General features: G+C 34.2%; 1 protein-coding gene across 2 annotated transcripts in view; it reads right to left on the bottom strand.

Moving 5' to 3' along the window:
* The window catches only part of SNTG1 (syntrophin gamma 1), a 311,772-nt gene that overhangs the window by 37,261 nt on the left and 254,667 nt on the right, over nucleotides 1-19,844 (bottom strand). For both annotated transcript variants that reach the window (XM_057365031.1, XM_057365030.1), the window contains exons 13-14: nucleotides 9,209-9,325; nucleotides 5,101-5,172 (exon numbers count right to left, since the gene is read on the bottom strand). In XM_057365031.1, coding sequence (XP_057221014.1) covers nucleotides 5,101-5,172; nucleotides 9,209-9,325 — 189 coding nt within the window. The remainder of the gene's footprint in view (nucleotides 1-5,100; nucleotides 5,173-9,208; nucleotides 9,326-19,844) is intronic.

Here is a 19,844-nt window from a genome sequence, read left to right as displayed (position 1 = left end):
GTCCTGATTAATATMGCAAGAAAATTATAGCGGCACTGATGTGAATGATACTAACTATAAACATCAATGATTCACTACCCTGACATGTTGCCAGAATAGACTGCCTTCCGCAGTTATCCTCACATTTCACTTCAGAGCTGATCTGACACTTGAATATGTTTCCTGTTTTATGTTGAATAAAGCATGCTCTAACTGTGAATCTCCAAATATTTCTGYGTGACACTGAAGATAGAGGCAGGWGACAGAAGTACAGAAAGCGTTTTCTCACAATTAAAAGGAGACACTTGGATGAGCTGCAGAACATAAGTAATTCAGGCAAAAAGAGCAGAGAACTKCATTCTTTTATGTTACTCTTTATAATTTGCCTGAAAAATGCAACAAAYCTTTTCCTACCCCTATATGGAAAAACTGTATAAACTATTTACAGATTTATCTGAGATACTTAATCTTGTTAAATTATACACACACATGCACACGCTCTCAAAACATGTTAAAATTGTTTATCAAAAATACAAGAAGTACCAAAAGGACATGTACAGTTAAATCAGCTTTGATATACTGAACAGGATAAGGCCACCTGCCTTTCTGAAGTTAGTGATAGAAGTACATGCTTTTCTAGAATACTGAATACTTGTTCAATTGCAACATTAAAATTAGTTTGCTGTTATTGGGGCTTTACTCCTCTAAATAGAGGATAGGCTGAAACAAGTTTCTTGCAGAATACATTAGAAATATTTATTGATAACAAATTCTACCAGTAGTTCTGTTGAAAATGATTCATAGATCCATTTTAATGCCAAAAGTGTTATCATTAGATWATCTTGCCTGACAAATTGTTTAACATGGATCACAGACTTTCATCTGCAAGCTAGTGTCACTGTCCCATTAGCATCAGTCTGGATAAACTTGAGGTAAAAAAAAAAAAAAGTGATTTAAACACTATCAATTTCTCTTAATGGTATTTTTCACTGACTAATCATCACAACTTTTACAGTCTGTTTTTCCCATTTAAATTTACCTACTTCTACTCAGTTACTTTTTACCTGTTTATTTTCAGGTTAAAGAGTACTTCAGCACCTTGTTGTCTCTCTGCTAAGGCACTTCCACCCCTTAATCAACAGACCTATTGAATTTTTAATAAACTATTTCATATGCTTATCAATTTACGCATTTACCCCCCCAGGTCTTAAGTTATTTGCATCTCCATAAACATTCCTTTTACATCAAATACAGCCCACTGCTGTTTGCCATTATTTCATGATGAATAATTTAAACCAATTTAATTAAAATGTGGTTTTTATACTCAGACTGCTTTACCTAGGTTGCATGTAAAAAAATTATTTTTTCATCTACAAAATCTTGACAATGAAGAGCTTCATATTTATAAGATATGTATTTTTATCTGCTATTTTGTTATCTTTATATAGACTTTTTTTATAATACACTATTGTTGTGGCAGTGTATAAAAGCAATTAAGAGAGTTGTTTTTTTTTTCCTTTTATGCTTTTTTACTCTATGAAATTGTAAATACTGATTTAGCCCTTTTGATGAATTTCTGTCAATAAAACTGTTTTTCACACAGTCAAAAGACAGCTTTGTAAAATGCAATTTTATGCTTCCAATTTTYAGGGTCTTTCTGGTTATTTAGAAAGTTCTTATCAAATAAAGCATAGTGACTTATTGCCTTCCTTCCTCTTTCTTTTCCTTGTAATCTGATGGGGAAAATAAAAAAGTATGCAGCTACAACAAAATAGTGATTTATTTGATGACTATTATAAATATGAATCCACTGGCTATAAATCACATAATAAATGACAYCTCTGATTAAGGTGCAGAACATCCTGCCCTTTAGCTGCTGGAGGCTGAGGGAACTCTAAAAATTGAAAATGGCATCACAGTTTTCTATATTGTCTGTGAGAGAAGCCAGAATCTTTGGAATCCTACTAGAGGAAAAAAAAACAATAAACACATGCAGGCAACTATGAAGAAAACATTGGTCATGATGGCAGCCAAGTTCTGGGTTTTATTTAACATATTTGTATACTCTTCCTGAAGATTAAATCAGTGAAGTCCTTTGCTGTATGTAGATGTTAATATTTATTTAGTGTTTTAATAATGKTACTGTTACCAGAAGAGGAATTATTCTCTCATACTGAAATACTGAAATATTAATGTGTATTCAGTAGGATGTAGCTGTTCATATTCTCCACTGTAGTGCCTCTGTCATGAAGAGAAACTTAAGAGAAATTTCTCAAACTGAGGAAAATTACAATTCTGTTTAAGAAGACAAACTTATGGTACTAAGTCTCTCTAATCAAGACTGTTGTGAAGCTCATCAGAATTTAAGCCTCAATTAAGGARTGGAAAATGGAGAAATAAAATACTTACAGTAAGTAAAGTCCTGTCCTTGTGGTACAGGGGACAGTTATAGAAATTGTCAGTATACATGAGGAGAAAATACCAGCTACCTTGGCTGACAGTAGCTTCCTAATGAATGTAAGTCTAAATATGAACAATTTTTTTGAAATATTCAATTGTWAGCAAGCCATGTAATGCAGCTACACATTGCTTAGTATATGATAACATTTAATTCTAAAGCATTGCTTCTCACTCCTGAGCTGACTCATACACAGCCCACTTGCAAGTTCTTCTACTTAAAGTGAATACTAGCCAGAAAAGCTGTGTCATTCTCCAAGACAAAGAGATTTATGACAAAAGTAGCATGTGATGTACTATGGAAGGGAAGAACTTTGAAGGTGATCACAAAAGGCCAGAGTAACTTTTTTTATGTGGCCCCTGGTTCAGTAATATCCACGGGGCCTGTTCAAATGTGTCTAAAAACTAYGCATTGCTTAAACGGAGACTTTTATGATGCCGGCATAAAAGCTGAACAAAACCTTGAGTTTCTACAGATGTTCAATGTAGTGGTGTAATGGGAAGCTGTTTCTCTTGATTTTATTTGCTTTTATGTTTAGTGAAACCATAGTTAAGTCCTRTAGCACCTGCTGTAGAAAACTAGAATATGGTGAAGATTAATGCTCCAATGTCAGAAGCTGCAATTTCATTGCAATGATTTTTCCACTTCCAGTTTTTATTATTCACAGGTTTTTGTCMGCTAAAGAACCTGTTGGAAACATTTTAGCATTTTATAAGCTCGACCATATTTACAGACAATAAAAGAATAACTGAATATTAATAAAGAGATGAAGAAACACATAAATTATATTCTTGTATTACTTATACTGGAATTTCCTCTCCGTTAATACAGACTGAGTCTGGAAGATCTACACCTTTTCCCAGACCTTTTGGAGGGCTGGATGATAAGAAAAAACCCAGCATATTTGTACTCTTTTCTGTTTCCAGACTACACTGCCAGGAAGGCACTAGTTTAGATTTTACAGTTTTGGGGACTGTCTCCTTGGCTGTAATAACTCCTGCTACAAGAGAGATGAAAAAAAAAAAAAAAAAATCAATGTATTGGTATACAAGAATAGGAGACACAGAACAATAGAGGGAAAAGAAAAATGGCTAAAATTGCAAGTGAATTAAAAAGAGCATCAACAAAGGCAAGCAGATAGAAGAAATAAAAAGAAGGACCTTTAAATTATAGAAAACTATATGGCACATACTCTGTAAATTTCTCTTCAAAGAGTATAATAAAATCTTTGGATAAGTCATAAGAAGGAGTCATCCTGGCCCAAACACMCTCAGTTCTCTGACAAAGAAGAGCTGTCTTGATGCTCACTGCATTGAGCCCAAGGCCTGAGGCAATCAGGAAAGGGGTGGGAAAAAAGTGCATGTAAGAAGTGGGATTTTCCAACTCTCTCAAAGCCTGWCTGAGCCCTAAGAGCACTGTTCATATAGAAATATTCATATACATTACTMTGTGCAATGTCTTTTCAGAGTGAACAACTTGTCCTGTCACTTCTCTCCCTACATGGTCCCTTCTAAGGAGCCAATTTTTGYACACAMTTGGYAATTGAAGACCATACAAYAGTGRTGGAATGTTTTGCATCTGGGATGYTCTACCCCTTGATGAAGACTCCAGWTCTCACAGCCAACACAGCAGTAAAAGAAAACTTTTCACTTTTCAGATTGCTAGCAAAAAGAATTTTTTCAGACTATAAACTTGGTTTCTTTTGTTTTTTAAAGTCTCAGATGTAAAAAAGTTCTGAATTTTATTGAGCCATTCCATCTGCAATCTGATTCCCTAAGGAAAATAYAGTGCATCTATGTGACCTACAAAACCTAGGAAATGTACCATTTATGTCATCATTTCCTAATAGGAAATGCCTTTAAAAAATATGGTATTTTCATACTTCTTGTTGATACTAGTCTGCCTCTGCCTAGATAAACCTTCAGRAATGTCCACATTACCTTTTAWGTCATTTTGAMCCAAAAAAACCCAGAACCCARAACCAACATAAACTAGAARGCATTTCATATGAATAGAAAGACTCAATCTTATTTAATCTCTTTTCTGTCTCATTTGAGAAATGTTGAGCATCAGTTTTTCACTGCTTTTAAAACAGAGAGAAGTCCAGCTAAAATAATTCTGATTGAATTCAAAATTAAAAATTAAAATAAACCATTATTTATGCAATAATGGTCTGATTCAATTTTCTACTMATAATTGTAACTTTCTAAACATATTTCCTTACTTCTTTCCATTTATTACACATCAGCAAACTGAAGAAACTGGAAAAAACAAGACAGAAGTTTTTGGAATGGTATTACATATTTTAAAGACTCTGATATCAGTCCTAAGGAAATCTTGCATTGCAGCTGCTATTAGTTGCATCACCATATTTGAAAACAATCAATTTGATCACTGTTTCATTAGGTCCTCAGTTAGAAAAAGAAACATTATACTGGTTAAATGTGACATTAAAGTGAAGCTGTAAACCCCATACAGCATTATGGAGAAATAAGSTAGTTTCCTAGTCAAAATCAGTTTATTTCCAATTTTGCCATGCCTTCTAGTTTGATTTTGTATCTACTGACACCAGGACTTCTGATATTTGACTTTAAAGGGGAAAAAAGAAGTGTTACACTCTTGTCTGTCAAAGTGGCAATTTATTTTATGCTTTCTCATCATACCTTGAGAATTTTGCACATTATCTCATAAACTGAAAATGTTTTCTCAGCTCGTGTCCAATCCCAGGTTGTGACCTTTAAAAAACAAACAAAACACAAAATAAACAGAAGAAGAAATTAATTTTTATTTATTTCAAGAATTAAGTTCCTCAACAAAAAAAAAATATCCCTTAACTATTTACACTGAGTAAAATGTATTCAGAAAGACCAATGGACCAGACTGCTACATCCAGATAATGCTTAGGAGACATCGTCCCTGTCCTTACAATGCAGTTCCTTTGCATGAAGCCTGCTGTGTGCAAAATTATGATGTTTCCCCTGGGAACTGRCAGGGATTGCAGTGAGATCTGAGAGGATCCAGCCCTTGAATTAATCTCACAGAGCCAGAGCCCTGACTATTGGAAAGCAYGTTTTTCACCACACCCCTCCTTGTAACTTCATGCCAATATTTGCTCCCAATGACCTACAGTGTTTGCAAATCCRTAAAACCAATCTTCAACCTTGCAATGTCCCAGGCACTTACCCCACATACCTCGAAACCCAGGGGAAAGAAAACAAACCATGAAACAACAGAGGCAGGTATCCATTTTCTTTTTTTTCTTACCAAGATTAAATTACTGCTAAATTCTAACAAACTAAGATTTGAAGAATAGTCTTTTTTTTCCCTCTTTGTTTTGTTATTTCACAACTGCTTTTAACACTATTCATTTTACACACAAAAAAAATGCATCGATAAAAAAATTAAATCATGAAAGGATAAGTGTTAAGTCTTAAATAAGACAGAAAGAGATAGAAGTATGTATTCAGTAACGGAAGAGTTAAGGCAATATCCCAACAGYGTATAAAATTTCCAAGGAAACTGCAAGAAGAAAACAGGAGAATATTCACAGTCTCAAGCACAATAAAATGGTTGATGAAAAAATAAGTTAGTATTTCTACAAGAYTCAAAATRAACTTTGMAAAATGTATAATAAAATAATGTACMCAGACCAGGAASAAAATATTATWTGACACCAATTTATCTCTTATCTAAAGAGAAAATAATCATTAATAGAAAAAGATTATTTCGCTGTTGCATGAGAAAATTCTATCCCGAACTAATTTTTAGTTATAAACATTACTGTAAGGAAGAGTCCTTTAAGGAAATCACAAGGAATGAAAAGTTCAARAATACAGTGTTATAGTTCCTCTTCTAATAGAATTTCCTTTATTTGTAGTCATCCTCAAATGCAGCCTTCACTAACTTATTGAACTGTGGGTACTAAACCACAAAGTTACTCTTTCTCCTATGGACAAAAAAAATGAAATTTTCACCATGAACAGAAAAATGCAGAAAGTAGTCTTGCTACAGCCCCACTGAGCCCAAAACACCAGTCACTCCAACTGAACCCATATTGCTCCACGGCAAAAGTAGTTACTATGGCTGCTGAAGCACAAAGTCATTTGGAGCTGTGTTTAAAAACTTACTGTAGGCTCCGTACTTYGGGGGAAAGTATAAGAGCTCTCTCTTCTCCCCTAGTCTCCTGCTTTTTTTGTACCTATAAAGGGACTTCCTTTCAGGTCAAACCAGAATTCTTTCTGTGTAAAGACACGTGCAAAGCAAAAGCAATTGTATAATTAAGACACCCACAGAAATTGCTGCACCTGCTCACTTTTCATATTTTAATTACAAAAAAGAAAGGGTGTTAATGGCTCTTTCTCAGTAAATTTTCAGTTATAAACTGGAAGAAATTGAAACTCACCAGACTTGACACAAATCATAATTCTAAAGGAGGAAATATACCAGGAAATAACAGAAAAAATARTAAAGAAGAAATTTTGTTCAAAGCTTTCAAATTGCAAGTAAGAAACACTAGGATTGCTCTGTTATGTGAGCACGGGAAGTAGAAGTACTATTGATCAAACAGATAAAAAAAGAGACATGGGGAGGATGTTGTTGCTGTTTAAACACATGCTTCCCCAATGTGCTAGACTTCAGCAGAGAGTGGGGAAATACTTTCACTTGATTTTTTGGTTAAAAAAAGTTTGCAGGACATCTCTTTTCAGAAAACCTCTTTTCAAGAAAACAACTTAGTCCAAGTAGCTTACACTGCAAATGTAATTAAAACAGTTTTTATTTTAACTACACTTTAWGCATCTCCTAAAAAAAAAAGCTTTGAAACTGTGTCACTGAAATTTTGTTCATAATATTCTGTAATACCCTGGAAGAGACAAACCTGCAGAATAACAAATATTACTGTATGTGTAAAAGTTTGCATATAGAGATAGGATTTTAGAAGTATGCAATTACTATATAAATTACATGTTGGAGTTGGAGCTGGATGATCTTTAAGGTCTCTTTTAACCCAAATATTCTATGATTCTATGTCTTTAAGGCARCTCTTTAGGAATTCTTCCTCTGTCCTAAAAAAAAGGCTTGCTTATCATTCTGCTTTCCTCCTACTCCATGGAGAGAAAAAAATTTTCTCTGCATTTGAACAGTTTTTCTATTTTAGACTAGGAACCAGAATCTGGCAGTACAAAACCATGTTGTGCTTGCAGCTGAGCTGAAACAAGACCTATAAAAACTCAAGGATAGATTTCTTATCTTATACAATAGCAGTTTGCCAAAACTTTCCTTACTCACATCACCATGGCTCAAATCCTTCATATGAACATGTTCCTTCCACGTCCATTAATCACATTTCATCAGATACCCTCTACAAGTATATTACTCCTAGAAATTCATGATTCTTCAGTAAAGAGGGTTTTGACCTTGTCCATAGTTCTTACCAAAGAATAATCTTCCTTTTTTGTATTGAACAGGATCTCTYATCATGATTTTGCTTCTGTCTAGTACCTAGAATTGAGTTGGTTTTACTTGACAGACAGCAAGTACTACAGTAGGTCTGGCAAAGGCAGGAGACTGAGTTTTGAATTAACGTGCCCATTAGCATAATCTGACATTTTAATCTGATCTTGAAAAACATCCACTAAAAAAAGCCCAACTCCCATTAATAGACATGAGAGAGCCAAACTCCCACACCAGTGAACTAGAGTACAAACATTGAACTCATTAATTTTTCAGTTYGTACTTATATTCCTCATGGCTTTCACATGTTTTCAAACCTTTTGCTAAACAAACACCCATATTTACTGACAAACAAAGCAAAGATCTGCAAGATGGCTTTAAAGTACCTGAGAAAGAGGTAGCCCCACAAGGAGTAGAAGTCCAATCTCTGAAAATATCCAAGAGTGACTCTGAGCARCCTGTGCCAGCTGAAGGTGTCCCTGCTTACCGTAGCAGGACTGGACAAGAYGACCTTTAAAGCTCCCTTTCAACCCAAACTATTCTATGATTCTGATTCAGGCAGGAAAGAGCTATACCCTGGATCTGACAAACACAATGTTTAGCAGCAATCAGAAAGGTCATCCAACAAACAGGAAAAATTAATCCACATGACTCTTCCTGCTGCAGGCATGGGACTGCTACTGTCTCCTTAGCAACTGGCTTAAAAGTTAGCTAGAGGATCTTTACTGCAGCCTAGATGTACTGCAAGACTGTGAAAGTAGATTGCTGAGTATAAGATGACAGCTAGAATTTTGCCAAGTGTTCCCAGTGAGATTCCAATAAATATATTTAACTTAATTTCATTTGATTCCCTACCTGCCTTTTGGTGCTGTCAAGCAGCAAAGACTTACATTCGGGATGAAATCTAAATACAGACATATTGCCATCTCCACAGCATCTAATGAGCTTTGATATTTCCCCAAATCTCAGCAGTTTCACTAGAATGATTGTTCAGTTTAGATCTAAGCATCTTGCTTCAGGCCTGTTCTGTCTGCCAAAGGGAAATTAAAAGCTCCCTTTTAACATGAGCAGATTTCTCCATTATTTTTTTAAGTGTTCAGTSAAGTGGGAGAAAAGAAATTCTTATTAGATACCCAATCATCTGATGAATTACTGTTTTCTATCACTTCTACACCATATATCCCAGAACTTTTCAATGGCGTTAGTTGAGCTCCTGTTAGCCCGACGAGTGATATCTCATTTTTAAAGCCTTCTACTCATTACATGAYAATATATTATCTAATAACATTTATTCCCACTAAGCATGAGAAATGTACTTACTGGAGGTGCTATGAATTTATACAGGGAAGATCCCCTCAGTGCTAGAAACTTTGGTGTGTACATTCGATCCTGAAGGGAGTCTTGTTCCCGTTCTTCCGTCCAGCCCATGTAGACTATCTGACAAAAAAATCAATAGTGTTGACAATTTCTCAGACATTTTCTTGTGTTACAAATATTTCATGTGCATAATATCACCTCTGTCAAATTTAACATAGCTGCAAACCTGGAACCCCTGACACAGTATGGAACATTGGAAGCTTTTATAAAGGATGCCTGTTAAGAACAAATCCTTATTGTACTAGTAACAAGAACCCTTAACCACGAATTCCAGGGATGTTAAAGGTGTATTCCACATATTTGCTGGCAGATCACATCAGTGAAATTTAATGCAAGTGAAGTGTAAGGATCTAGTCAGGAATACAAAGTCAAGCCAGTGCTACTACACAGCAATATAGATACAGCCTCCATATGCAAACACACAGTTATGCATTCAACAATATGATCTKACAAAATTTAATTCCCAATTAATTTCAATATTTTGGGGGTTTTTTAACCCTCTGAAAATCTCTGTAGGAGTTTTGGACATTTTTGCTTAGAAAGAGCAGATTAGTAGAGTGTTTCCAATCACTATTTTGAACAGACTTCATCTATAGCTAAGAAGTAACCAGAATGCTGTAGACCCTTACCACTACCTGTAGATCTTCTGACGCAGATGTTTGAATTAGAAGTTATTCCACCTCACTTTAGGATACAAATATCTTCTAAAGTTTGAGTTCTTTAATATCAAATCCTTAAAGAGTAGAAAAGCAGGARTGTCCACTATGCCAGCTTCTGAAGAGCCACTGAGCAGGGAGTAGACCCATCATGGAACATTTGATTTATAACTATGCCATTAGTAATAAAATACAATTTCCAGTGTGCACTGGTACAYTACTGCTATGGAAAAGAAGCTCAACCCATATTTCATACAATGCTGCTAATGGGATAGATCTATTTTTAAATATCTCTGTGAAACTGWTTTCTACGCCAACAAAGAATATAGGGGACATTGTCTTGTATGTCAGTAATAATCATGTAAGGAAAACAGTTTAGGTAAAAGAAGAATAATCATATAGTCAACTAAGTGCACCAATGGTAAAGTCTCAAAGGAAAGTCCCTAAAATGAATGTTTTTAGTGCATGTTTTATCCTTTTAGATTTTGTATGTTGTGGACTTTTTAAAAAGAAATTTACACTATTTTATTTTTTTTTTACTTTTAAGAAGAGCATTTTCACCAACATTTCTTCATGGAATATGCATTAAAAGAAATTGTGGGTCTATTGTTATTCTTTTTTTCTGTTCTGTGTTGGATTTTTTTATTGCAGCACACTGGAAATGAATGGCTTTTTCAGAATCCYCTTGTATGAAATCAACACTACTACTCTCTGTCACAGTTTATTGGATATTTTATGGCCTATAACCAGACACAGGGAGTAGGTCCATTTTTCTTATACTACACTGACACCTCMATACTTAATTATTTTGTCAATAGCAAACACTAAAACTGTCATATAGTCTCAGGTTCAATGAAGAACATGCGTTGAACTATCTGCTCGTTTGGTGACTAAATAAGTTTATAAAAGTCAAAAACAAGACAGGTCTGTACCACAACATTCAAGCGAAGAGTGCTACACACTGTATTGTTATGCAATAACTAAAAAGCCATGTTCTCTGAAATCTCATTCATTCCTGAATGAAGAACAATTCAGAAGGGAAAAACAAACCAATCAAACAACCAATCAATACAGTAAGAGAAATTTTTAATTTGTATTCAAATGTATTAACATGGATTCAAATTTCTCTAATTTCTGCTGTTTGGTATGTTATCCATAAATAAGATCCCCATCATTCTGACTTGGTCGGAATCTCTAGGCCTTGGTGACTGAAGCAGGTTACACAGAAAAGTTCAATTAGCACAAAAAATTGTACTACTATGTGCAGAATTTTGGTACATTTTTCKGTCTGTTACTGAAAGAGAATGCATGATCTCTAATTTCCAGGAATTGAGACATCTATGCTTCAAAATTAATTTAATTGAATTCACTTATTTTTATCTTGATTTCTTTCATTAAAATTGGGCACACAGTAAGACATCATCTTGCCTGATGATATTTAATATGACTGTAGCACTGTATGTAATCCCTTCCTAGTGTTTTGCTCTTTCATATTTCTACACCTACTATTCATCACAATAAAAGGATACAGYCACTCATGCTGTGCAGATGTATTGATATTTCACATTTGATTGACTCAATACTTAAGCAGCCATGAAATTTAAGGCAATTGCTCCTTTGGATATTTCTCCCTTGCCTCTGTAGATCATGAGGAAAAATTAGATTGATTTTCCAGACAACCTGCTCTTCCAAAAGTTTTATTAACAAAAAAGCATTTCTCCTTCAGACTCAATACTACTATTCTACATAGGCAAGCAACGGCTATATGATTATAATTAGGAAGAATTACAAAGTTTTTTGAGTGCATGTGCATATCCACATGTGTGGGTTAAAATAGCACAGGATAGATTCTGGAAAACAAGGCAAAACTGAACAAATATTTGCTAATTATTTTAGTAGATAACTCAGAGAACTATGGGAACTTTATGTTCCTAAAGTGGTCTCAGTYTATCCAAACATACCAAATGTGAAATTAAATAAAATATTGTAATTTTTTATACAATGAGGTGAGAAACTCTTGAAAATATTCACTTCAGAGGTAAAATAGATGACATTTTTWAAAAATGTATGTTACTGGGAAATGTTCTGAAAGCTTCTAAAAAAGCTTTGACTTTCAAAAACTAAAAGAAAATTATTTACTGGAAAGGGATTATAATTCTCAAAATTAATAGTTCATGTGTGTAAATAYTGGATGAATATGGTATATTACTTGAGAGTTTTGGACCAGTTTAGCGGCACATGTGGACTTGGAACATATGGCGTTTAATGAGATTATGAAATTCCAGAAATTTCATTTCTGAAAATAAATGCTTAGAAGCACAGCCACATGATGGATGGAAATAAATGTTAATTACAAGTAGACGGTGCATAGCATGCTTCTTTATAAATTCAGAAATCTGACTGTTTTTTTAATCTTATCAATTTTTTTTGAATGCCTATAAAACTGTTGATCATTACCAACACAAGTGGCAGGGGTGCTGAAAACACATTTTATTTATGATTTGCATTACACCTGAAAAATAATTTTTGCAACCCTGGTTTCTAACTTACCTCAAGCAGCTCATTCTTTAAAATCAGATGGTGACACAAATTAGTTAACTTAGAGGCTGCTAGTTCAGTAATAAAAATTCAATAAGTCATTATGGTTTATGAGTTAAATCATGGACAGTTTAAAAAAATCTATATTGAAATGATAAATGAAATGGGACAATTTCTTCAGTCAAAAATCTATAATTTTGCAAATTAATTTGTTTTTAAATCACRCAGACATCCTAATCAAGTATTATAAATTGCCATCTTTTAATATCAGTCCCATATATTGCTAAAAATTATATACTTAAATAGCTTTGACTGTCAGAGATCCTTTTCTGAGTTTTTACACAGATTTTATTATATTTTAGGAAGAACAGTAAAAATACAAGAAAATTTTCCCAAAATGAAATGTAAGATGTATGTGACATTATAAAAGTGAGAGGATTCAAAGATCAGAAGAGATAGAGTGACAGCTTTTTATCTCACATGCCTGATACTCATACTCACATTATGTGAAACTGTCCTGTAGGGCAACAGGATGAACATGGAGTCAGAAGACAAATAAATATGTCAGACAACACAGAGGGAAAGTAATGAGGGATGAGMAACTCAGATAATGCTCTCCACCCTGGTTTTAATATAATTTTCTCTGTACTTTTACAAATAATTTTCTGTATCATCTAAAAAATCTTTTACTAAACTGTTAGCAGAAAAACAATAAAAGACACATGGGAAATGTGTGAAAAATGGAAGAAAAGGGGTGATCATAATGCMATCATTGACAAAATCAGTTCTGCTTATAAAAAGTTTAGGATTTTTATGAAAAGACATTTTTTCAAAGGCAACAGAAGAACTAATCACTTAAAATTTTGAATGAATGCTAGGAAACATTTTTCCTATAGTAAATGCAGTAACAATGTCTCCTAGCCTATTTTTCAGGTTTGTGAAAAGCCTGGTAATCTTTCCATAACTTTAAAAAAATAATTTTGTGGATTACTTCCCATCTTCTTCACAAAAAAAAAAAAAAAAAAAAAAAAAAAAAAAAAAAGTTTCACTAAAACCTTAGAGCTATAACCAACAAAGATCATCTCCATGTTTAACAACCTAACTACTAATAGATTATTCAATATTGTACATTCATTGTATCTCACAGCTTAATTTCCTTCTGGGTAAGAACCCACATTGTCATCTTGCACCAGACCAAGGCTGAGTAGAGGTTWTCAATTTGGCTTTGTCTTGTTCTCTTTTTGAAATGACCACACAAAAACCGAGGAAATATGAGGCCTTAAAGTAAATAGCATCAGAGAAAGCAGAAAATACTTAACTATGGAAGATGTTTTTTTGCTTACAATCCAGATAACTGAAAACTGGCATCAAAGACTGAAAACAGGATATTTGCTTTCTTAGCAAACAACAWCATAATCAGAGCAGAGAAGAAGTTTATGGTAACAAAACTTGCCTGGACCTCTGTAGAGATCATTAACAACATTAACAGTGCTGTTTGGAAAACCTACATGACAGTTTATGTTATATCCAACAGCATCCCATAAGAAAACTTAGCACATTCCCAATGAGATCTACCGGATCTTGCTGGAAATCAGGACTTCACTGACTCCTTCAGGCCTTCACTCCCTCCACAGATTTGAAAAATGATGGCCACATGTGGATACAGGACAGCTTTCCAAACAGCTAAAAAACTATGTGTTGCTTTTCCAAGTTCCTTCTTTTTGTAATTTACTAATCCAGAGAAACATTTTAACTCACCCATTCAGTTTTTCATCCAGTGCTACATGCTAAYAGACACAGCTTATTTCAAAGCACTCATTTTACTTATTTAAGGCTTCTAAGTAGCTGTTTATTGAAATAAATTCTTCTAACGACAAAGTCAATTTGAACCTTAATTGGGCAACTGTGTGCCTTTGTCAAAATGTCAACATTAGAAGTTGGGATTTTTTGGCTCTCCTAAATTATTCAAGTCAATGCACAATTATGTMTATTTAAAATTCATTACAATTTGAATCTGTTCACTTTAATAGAGGTGATTAGCATTCAGAAAGCACAGACGTTTCCAAGAAAGACCTTATGCAGCTGTTATTACAGAGATAGATTTGGATGCAAACTGCAGTATTAGATACCAATCTATATTAATTTCAGGAATGCGTATGAAATTATGAGTAGAAATCAGCACAAATATAGCTCATGCTAGTCCTGTCTTCCAGGATATTGACTGGGTAATTAAAAATAAATTTAAAAATTAACTAGAGTAGCTACCCAGCATGTGGCARACTCCCTGAAATGTACAAGGGATGTGTTCATTTTACACAGTATTAAGCATTTTCCTGCTAAATAGGTATGGTAGCTAGACAATGAAAAAAAATAGCTTGTGTTATCTAAAGCAATCTGCCTTCCTCACTTGACTGAGCCTTCTCCCTCTTGTAGACTTCTCTTATTCACCAGTCACATAACTCACCTTTGGAGCAATTTGGCATATCCCTGAGCAGGTTCATTTGATTGCCAGTTCACCACTGAGGTGACTCAGTCCTGAAGACATCAGAAGCATTTTACAGTTGACCTGAGAGGCTTCAGATCCACTCTGACATTCTCAACAGAGCAACTCGCAGCAAACACTTTGAAAATGAGCAGGTCTCACACATCCTCTGACTAAAAAAATTACTATATATCACACTGTCATCATTCCCCCCTCCTATTACTGTTGTGCAACTGCAACCAGTAGGGTTATGCTTTTTTTTCTTTCTGGGGGAAAAAAAAAAAAATCTTTGACACATGGTCTTATTCGAATTCCTACCTGTTCATCTCTCACCTACTGAATTTAGGAACAGGCACAAGGAAGGCTGCAAATTTTAATCTAGGATGAAATTTCTGGGGAGTTTTGAAGGTTTAAAATAGATAACAGTGCAATACAGCAAGCTCAGCATTCGGGTGTCAAGAAAGTAAACATCATTTATTTTAAAGCCCAGTAGCTTGACCGGGTTTAGGACTTATCTTTTGATTAATGGCTTTTTTCTTTCCTGTTCTAAATGTACGCAGTATATATTTTTCATGCCCTAAAATATAAATGGGTCAACAAGAAATATTTCAGATAATGCTGGAGGGCAAGACCTCTCCCTTTTGATGAACAACATATCACATTCATCTTTTTCACCTCAGGGGAGACTGCTGAAGGATGTTGAATGAAGAAAAWGATCAGAATATTACAACTCACCAGACAGGGTCTTTCAGACTTRTGATGGTGCCAACAAGCAAACAAGTGACATGTTTATCTTTCTTAAGTACCAGGGCGAGTGAAGTTATGGCAACATTTAAAAATATTTTTAACATTCCCAGGAGTACTTTTCAATTAGTTTTCAGTGACTGGTTCCAGCTATGTTTTTTATTTTCTTTTTCAGTTTTTTTTTTTGAAAATGACTAGTGAGCAGAACTTGGACAGGACTAGCGCAATTTAGGCTACCTGGCTGATCCCTCTCTTATGTGAGATCGTCCTGCTCATGCAGCTGCCTTGCTCACAACCCTGAGCATGCTGAACTCAGTCCARAGGAGATGGGAACAATACACATGGCAGAACCCCAAATGACTGAGTATACAGAAAATACGGATGCTAGGTAATAGCTTGTTTGAAATGAATTTTAGATATAAATGCTTTGAGTTTGCATAACACACGAATTACATTCCTATAGAACTAGATGTTTACACTTCAAAGTGCTCACAAAGMCAGAATAAAAGCCTGCAAATAATCAATGTATACCTAAAGTTGTCTTTGAACTCTCTAGTGTAGCTGTTTGCACAGCAAAATAAACATACCTGAGAGAAACCTMCTTTTTGGTATGAATAATTTCACAAGAGCAGAAATATTTTTACACCTTTGTGAGACAAAGCTTGAAAATTAGTAGTTCAAATGCATATATGTAAGTACTATTACTTACTATATGTAACATAGCAAGTATGTAATATATATGCAAGTACTAATAGTTACTATATGTAAGTATTTAAGTCTAAATGCTTTAGACTTGCAATATTTTATTCAAACCAACATCAATACTCAAAGAGTAAAGCTATTAATGKCTACTTGTTTTAATTTCCATTCTCAGTAATTTAAATGCCAACTGATAAAATTAGCTATTAATGTCTGCCAAATTTCTTTGAYTATTTCTACTGAGGAACAATTATTTTCAGTCCTATCTGATTTATYAAAATAAAAAGAACTTCTGCAAGCTGAAACTTTCCTTATGACTTTCTCAGGGCTCTCAGAGAACACAAATACTAATTATAAACTCCTGGAATAATAAAAAWAAATAAAATCTCCAAAAATATTTTTTAAAAAATAGATTTTTACACTGCCTTTCAGCAATACAGTGTTTTAAACACTCAATGCATGTCACTGAATAAAGAAAAAGTGACCAAGTGATGAAATTTTATTTTCAAAAGTACAATTGTTTTTTTGCGTAAATCCACTGGTTTTCAGGTTTCATAATCCATGTTCATTTAAAGACAAAGTTTGAATAAAGACAGAGTRACTGAAAAAGTACACATGGGATTTTTTTTTCTTTCTTTACCAGTAACATGATTTTGCTGTGACAAAGAAGGTCTAGGAAAGGTCAACTGGTGGTTATGTAATTTTTTTTTTTTTTTGTAATAAGAAACAATTTATGCAGGTTCAAGGAAAATTGTTAATTTCTAAGAGCTCACAGCCCAAGGGAAGGACTCCACTATTAAAACAAACCAAACTATCACCTAAACCCAAGTTTCACATTAACAAAAATGCAGATAATGGAGCAGGTATTAGAGCCAATTAAAAACTAACACTATTATAGAAACTACCAATATCATAGAAACTTTCAATGATTAATGGCGGCTGCAATCAGAAACATTATGGCAAGTGATGCATGGTACTGCTGGGTACGGTGTAGTCAGTATTTACAACTGTAAATGGAGACAGATGCCTCTTTTAAGCAAAGAAAGTTGCTGAATTTTCTTACTTAACTTCTTGGTCATTGTAYTTCCAGCAATAGGTGCATAGAAGCAAAGTCCACTGAGAGAAGGGAAAAAACAAAGAAGCCTTTCTACCAGAGGATTAGTCAGAAGAAACTGAAGGCCACACATCTCTCTCACAGAACATTAAAACTTACAAATTAGAAATTTTGCTGCATCTGCAYAATGTCTTTGGAGAATCAATGTTGCCATTGCCCGTTACTAACAGGGGGAAAAAAAGCAATACGTGGTATAAAATTTTAATCAAATCAATAAAGAACACTCCCCAAGGTAATTTTATCTTTTATTAGCTCTAGCAAATAATCTTTTGGCTAATGATTTCACAGTTTTCAAGACCATTAAGCAATAGGTCTAATTAGGCTTAATTTCTAAACAGAAAATGATGATAATTCTTGTTGATTTATAAAAAATGAACAATGCAGTAAAAATTCAGTTTATGCTTCCATTCAAGTCACATCATGCAATAAGAAATTGTAAATTAATACATAAATTTAATATATCTATATAAAAGTAGGATTTTTTAAAAATCAGAAATACTAGACAACACTTAACTACTTATCTTCCTTTTTTGTCAAAATGTATTTCAAATACTTAGAAAAAAGAAATGAGAACTATTTTTTAAAAATTAGAGTTGAGTAGATAAAACCTAAGATCTTCCACTACAGCTGAATAGAGATAATGTTATGGCTCACTGCTTTTCTCTTTCACCTGCCTTCAGAATTTGAACTTTCAATCACAAAAGCCTGAAAAATAGACTATTTTTACAAAAACAAATAARAAYTCTGCATTTGAAATCCACAGTAGAYACTTTGCTAGATCTAGAGAAAGAGATTTGCTCATTATGTCTATTTTGTAGCATTATGGCAAAGAAATCATGTAGCAAAGCACCACTAATGTCTTCGAGTATTTTTAAAAGACTCAATTATTTCTGTTGTCGAGAGATGTTATGAAATCCTCCTTCTTAAAGATAGTCACAATTTGATGGGGTAAAGTCCAGTGCACTCTGATTTATGTAGGCCATTCTCTGAGCAGGATTCTAACCAGATGACCTACAAAAAACTCATCCAGTATGAATTATTCTATGAGCCTTTGATCTCAAAGCAGCCATATCTGTTTTGGAAACTGTTTTAAAGTATCCTGACTTACTGCTCTTAGCAAAAGTTTCAGCATTGTTTTGAATACAGCTCCACGTTATTCTTTGGCAGCACAAACAGTAGTAAATACCATATGTGGTGGTAGTTCACATTTCATAATCCATCTTTAGCTGCCCAGGACTTTCTAAACATCCCCATTTTTTATCTACCTTAATTTTCAGAGGGGCAGTGTATCAAGCTTCTCACTGGAGATTTCATCCTTAAAATACACTCTGTAAAGGAATTTTTAGTACAGATTGCTTGCAGGTAAAGTGCCCTTGAGATTGAAGACATTGCTCACAAGCAGCAGTGAAAGATGTATTCTATCTGCCCTTCTCAATTGTAAATGGGGAGAGACGTGGTTATGATTTGTGAAGGACCCTGAWATCCTACAGAGATTGAAGAGGAAGGGAAAGAGGCGGTGAGAAGTCAGATGRCACAAGAATGAAGTTGCTAGTAAAGGACTAAAGTAATGATATCTAAGTTGTATTCATGGATTACTAAGAAAGAAGGAAAAGYAAGCTATTCCAAGAACCACTCTAAAGGTCATTTTGCAAACAGTGCACTCAAATACAATTCTGTTGAGAAAGAACCAGAATGAAGACCCATTCTGAAAGAGCAAGGCAAGGTAAAYGAGAACTATTGCTAAAGTACTTCATTTAGAAGTTAAAAAAAAAACTTAGGGGATGATTAGATGAAGAACATGATATTCAGTATATTCTACATATTATTATTTTCAGGCTTCTTCTCTGAACTTTTTTTAACAAGGTGGTTTTTTTTTGCTTTGCTATAATAAAGCCAGTTTTAATTTTCCTGGGGTTTAGATTGAACCCAGGCTAYGCTGAAGGTTCTATAGCTGGTCATATGCCAACAGCCTGTGGCAGGGAGTTAATAGTAGTGCTCATAACATTTATTGAACTCATATTGCACTTATTTTTTGACAGTGGGGTAATGCCTGTCAGTAGTCGATTTTTCTCCAGCATCTCAGTATTTCCACGAATTTTGCAGTTTCACTGGAAAAATTCCCTCCTTAAAAAGTACCAAGTAACACTCATTTTGCAGTATCGGAGCTTTCTTCCACTCAAGCAGTTTTATTTTTTTTTTAACACAAAGTGTCCCACTATCATGAGAAAGGGAAGGATGCAATCCATAAAATTAAGATTGCATCTTGAATGAAGCTCTAATTTCAGTGTAAGATGTTGAGACTCTGTATCCACAGCTTTCTACACAGGGACAGGCAGGCATCTTCAC

Source organism: Malurus melanocephalus, unplaced genomic scaffold (assembly GCF_030028575.1).
Source record: "Malurus melanocephalus ecotype Western Australia unplaced genomic scaffold, MMel_1.1 scaffold_46, whole genome shotgun sequence".
NCBI classification, from domain to species: Eukaryota; Metazoa; Chordata; class Aves; order Passeriformes; family Maluridae; genus Malurus; species Malurus melanocephalus.
This window is presented reverse-complemented; position numbering and strand designations above follow the sequence as displayed.